This window comes from Rhodamnia argentea, chromosome 7 (genome assembly GCF_020921035.1).
Source record: "Rhodamnia argentea isolate NSW1041297 chromosome 7, ASM2092103v1, whole genome shotgun sequence".
Lineage (NCBI taxonomy): Eukaryota > Viridiplantae > Streptophyta > Magnoliopsida > Myrtales > Myrtaceae > Rhodamnia > Rhodamnia argentea.
In genome coordinates, this window is record NC_063156.1 from 28,404,509 (window position 1) to 28,408,513 (window position 4,005).

At 47.6% G+C, this 4,005-nt stretch overlaps 1 protein-coding gene across 1 annotated transcript; it reads right to left on the reverse strand.

Annotated features, from left to right (window-relative positions):
- Positions 1–518: 518 nt before the first annotated feature.
- On the reverse strand, positions 519–2,776 carry LOC115749788 (exocyst complex component EXO70H1-like). The gene has a single exon (XM_030686759.2). The coding sequence runs from the start codon at positions 2,503–2,505 to the stop codon at positions 610–612; it is 1,896 nt and encodes a 631-aa protein (XP_030542619.1). The 5' UTR covers positions 2,506–2,776; the 3' UTR covers positions 519–609.
- Positions 2,777–4,005: the final 1,229 nt, after the last annotated feature.

Genomic DNA, 4,005 nt, shown 5'->3' on the forward strand with positions numbered 1-4,005 from the left:
GTAGATAAATGCTATAAAAGTAGAAAAATGAAGTTGAATAAACAAAAGGATTTTTGCTCCGGAAGTTACATTATTAATTGTAAAAATTTTGATCCAGAAGCACATCTAGAACATAAATTCTACTCCGAAAGTATTGTCATGCGTGCCCTTAGCTTATGTGCCATCCCCAATCATTCACCTCTTTTTGAGTCTAAAATTGCAAAAACATATGGACAATGTCTTCGGAAATATTCTTAGATAAGACGGTTTATTCTGAAAGGGAATTACAGCTATGCAAAGGAATTCCATTTATCTTATGATTAGATTTAAAGTAAAACATAATAAGAGTCACATTTTATAAGTAGAATATTTGCAATTTGAATAATAGCTTACTTTGCTTTCCCAGGTCCTGGAAAATAAGTAATAGTTACGCTTAGAAGATATGATAAAGTGAATTTATGAACAAATTTTCACTAAGAATATTTTTACCATGACAAAAAATTGGCAGACACATTAACGGCACAAATGCGCATATTTACACTGCTGAGTGCTAAATCTGCCTCTAATCCTGTGTTGAGAAAGATCATACACATTACTTAAAACAAATCATTTGGCCGAGTATCGTAACGCCTACGTCGATATGCCACGTGGCACCAGACTTTCCCTCAATTGAGTTCTCGGATGCCACCGGCCAGACGACAGCGATGGCGAAGAACCCGAAAATGCCGGCGACGGCGACGGCGATGGCCAAGACTCAATCCCTGAAACCGCCGACTCGGAAAAGAGACCGGCCAGGTAATACCCCACGTCTTCGGGTGTATACTTGATCGAGGTCGCCCCGCTGGTTTCGCCGCCGACGGTGAGCCAGTGAGCGTCATAGAACTCCCCGTACGCCCGGACCACCTTCCTCTCCAGTGACGCCCTCATCTCCTCTCGGAGCTTCAGGTCCGCCACGACCCTCGTCGCTTCCCTCCCGCAGGCCTCCTCGAACCTCGCGTTGAACCTCCTGAACCGTTCGCTGGCCTCCGCTGGCGAGATTGCCGCCCTCGGGTCCTCCGGCAGCGACGCCCCCACCTCGCCCCATGTGATCCGCTCGTGGTTCTCAGCGAACTGCCTCAGCTTCCTCCCGTGCCTCGCGACCCACTCCTCGCCAAGCAGGTATCGCAAGTTCGACGCTCGCACCTTCGATATGATGTGTTGCAAATTGTTCGCCAGGAAGAGGTACGAGACGGAGACGTCTCGGTATTGCTCCGCCTTGCCCTCAAGCTTGCGGAGGAGGACAAGGATCAGCCATGCCATTTGCAGGGAAATCGCCGGCGCGGGTGCCTCGTCGGAGTGGGATCCCTCGAAGTAATCTTCCGGCAGGGAAGGCTTCGCTGGCGGCGACCAGTCAGCAACGATTTCGGCTAGGGTGTTGCCGTAGGCGGCGAGGCGGTAGAGGTGGTCCATGGTGTAGACCGTCAAGCGGTGGACTCCTCCGCCCGCTACAACAGATTTGGAGGAGTCCTTGTGGATAGTCGACTTGAACTCGGTCAACATCGCACGCACTGACTCGCCGAGCCGAACGAGCGACGCAAGAGCCTGCGACCGGATTCCAGAGGTCGAATCGAACGTGAACATCGATTCAATCTCCAGCCAGTTCTCGGAGATGGCCGCGTACATGTCGAGCAGGAGGAATATCTTCTCCGGCGACTTCGTGCTCCTCCTCGCGATGATTGCCGGGAATTTAAACAGACGAGCCGCACCATCTCCGCATATTTCCGCGAAGCACAACTCCCCAATGGAATCGGAGGCGAAGAAAGAGTGGTCGCAGAGAATTCTCTCGCCGGCGAAGAGGCTGGTCATCGCCACTTTCACCGCATCTATCCACAACTTCACCTTCACCTCCAGAACCTCCCAATCCATGGTTTTCACCTGCGAAGCACCGAATTTCTCGACCCCGAGACGACGAATCGCCTCGTCAACGACCCATTTCCGGACGACAGTGTACATGGCAATGCACTCCTTGGCGTAGCCAGAAGAGATCATGCACTCCACAATGGATCTCAAATCCGTCGTCGCCATGGAAGGCGGCCGCAGCCCTTCACCGCCAGAGTCACTATCGCAAATCGAGCCACTCGATCTCACGGAAATGGACCCAGGGTCCAAGCAGGCTCCATCCAAAGAGAGCACGTGGTACAGCTCCTTCTGGAGCCTCTTCATCGCAATCTGCATCGAGCGCTGCCCCTGCAAGAGCATCTCAGAACCGGAGTTCTCGGACGGCAGCGAGTCCATGGCCTTTCTTAGGTCATGCACGCATTGCAGGAACTGCAGGGCCTCCGCTCGGTCCTCCAGGAAGATGGAGGCGACTCTGGCGCGGGGGGACCGCGACTCCGGGTCCCACTTCGCGATCGCCGCCGCAGAGGATTCGACGACGTTCTCGGCGGAGGAGTCGGAGAGCCGGCGAGCGACGGGCGAGGCGGCCCGAGGGGTTCTCGGAGGAGGTGGGAGAGAGGGGGTTGGGGAGCGAAAGCAGAGACCCCTCATCGATTCAGACCGTTCCGGTTAGCTCCACGTAAAGTTTGTGAACTGTGTTCTGCTTCTGCTTCTGCTTCTGGGTCTGTCGGGAAAAGTCGCCCCGGAGAGAAACCACTGCCGGGCATGGTGGACTTTTCTTGGACCTGGAAAAATCATCGGATTCATATCGACGAACCAAGAAGAACGGCATTGCCCGGGAAAATTCATGTTCTTTTTGTCGTCTCGTCTGGTGGGCACGCCTTGATTTTTTTTTAAGTCTTGTGGACTTGGCGTCAACGTATGTATGAGAACGATGTCTCACGCGTTTACCCAAGAGGGCACGCCAGATTGATGTTCAAACTCCAATCGAGAAGGACGAAAACAATTTTGACCAAAACAAAACAGAAGGACGAAAGCAACACCGGGCGTCACTTTGAACACAGAATACGTTTCGAGAACCGAACTGAAAAATGAACCGAATCAAAATAACAATATTTTGTTTTTTCTGATTCGGGTTATCTGCAACTGAAATTCTCGACAAAAACCAACATCCAACTTAAAATCTTTCATCTTTTTCACGCCGCTTTTGATCTTCGTCTTGCTTCTCTGTTCCCAAAAATCGAAAAACCCGAACTTTTGATTCAGTTCGATTCAACTGTTCGCCCTATTGGTTCGGTTTGGATTTCCCGAGAACTCGAACCAAACAAAATCGTTGACATCCCTACAAAATAGTAAGAATTAGATGAGCCATCATGCCCTTCGAAAACTATTCTAGATTGCATTTTCATCCCAGTTCAACGTTGTAAAGTAAGATTGACAATCTTTTCAATTAATGAAAGAAATGAACTTTCAGTCTACAATAAACACAAATGATTCATGAACTTTAGCCCAATATACAATATGATCCATAAACTTTAAATTTATTCAATATAATCCACAAACTTTAGCCCAATGTGTAATATCACCCCTAAACTTTCAATGGATTTAATACGGTCCTTGAAAATTTGGTACATGTTCAATTTAATTCCCAAACTCTATAAAAATTTTCAATGCTGTCATCAAATTAAAAGTTTGGGGACGGCATTGCACATTGAACTAAAGTTCATGAATCGCATTGAGCAAATTTAAAGTTTAAGGGCCACATTGCTCAATGAGCCAAAGTTCATGAATCATTTGTGTTATTTACCCTTTATCTTTATATGGCTAAATTGATTTAAAAGAATAATAATAATTGAGATTTATTCGCCCTACTCCTCCCACAAACGCATAAATAATTGTAACAAAATCACCTAAACATGTTAATCGAAGTGCTTAGAGATCGTGGGGAAAAAACATCTAAAATAACAGTCGATTCAAATCAAAAGTAGTGGATAAAAGATTGCATTTCGGATCGTTTTGGTATTCGGTTCCCTCTAGAGAAATACATATTAAAGCAGCATGGGAGATGACGAACGACTTTTGAATATCCCGGAATTAGTGTTAGGAACTCTAAACATCTATCATGGACTCCATGTAATAGTAATGAAACGC

What these genes read in the sequence shown, in the direction of transcription:
- LOC115749788 (XM_030686759.2), bottom strand. Translation starts at nt 2,505, where the DNA reads ATGAGGGGTCTCTGCTTTCGCTCCCCAACCCCCTCTCTCCCACCTCCT.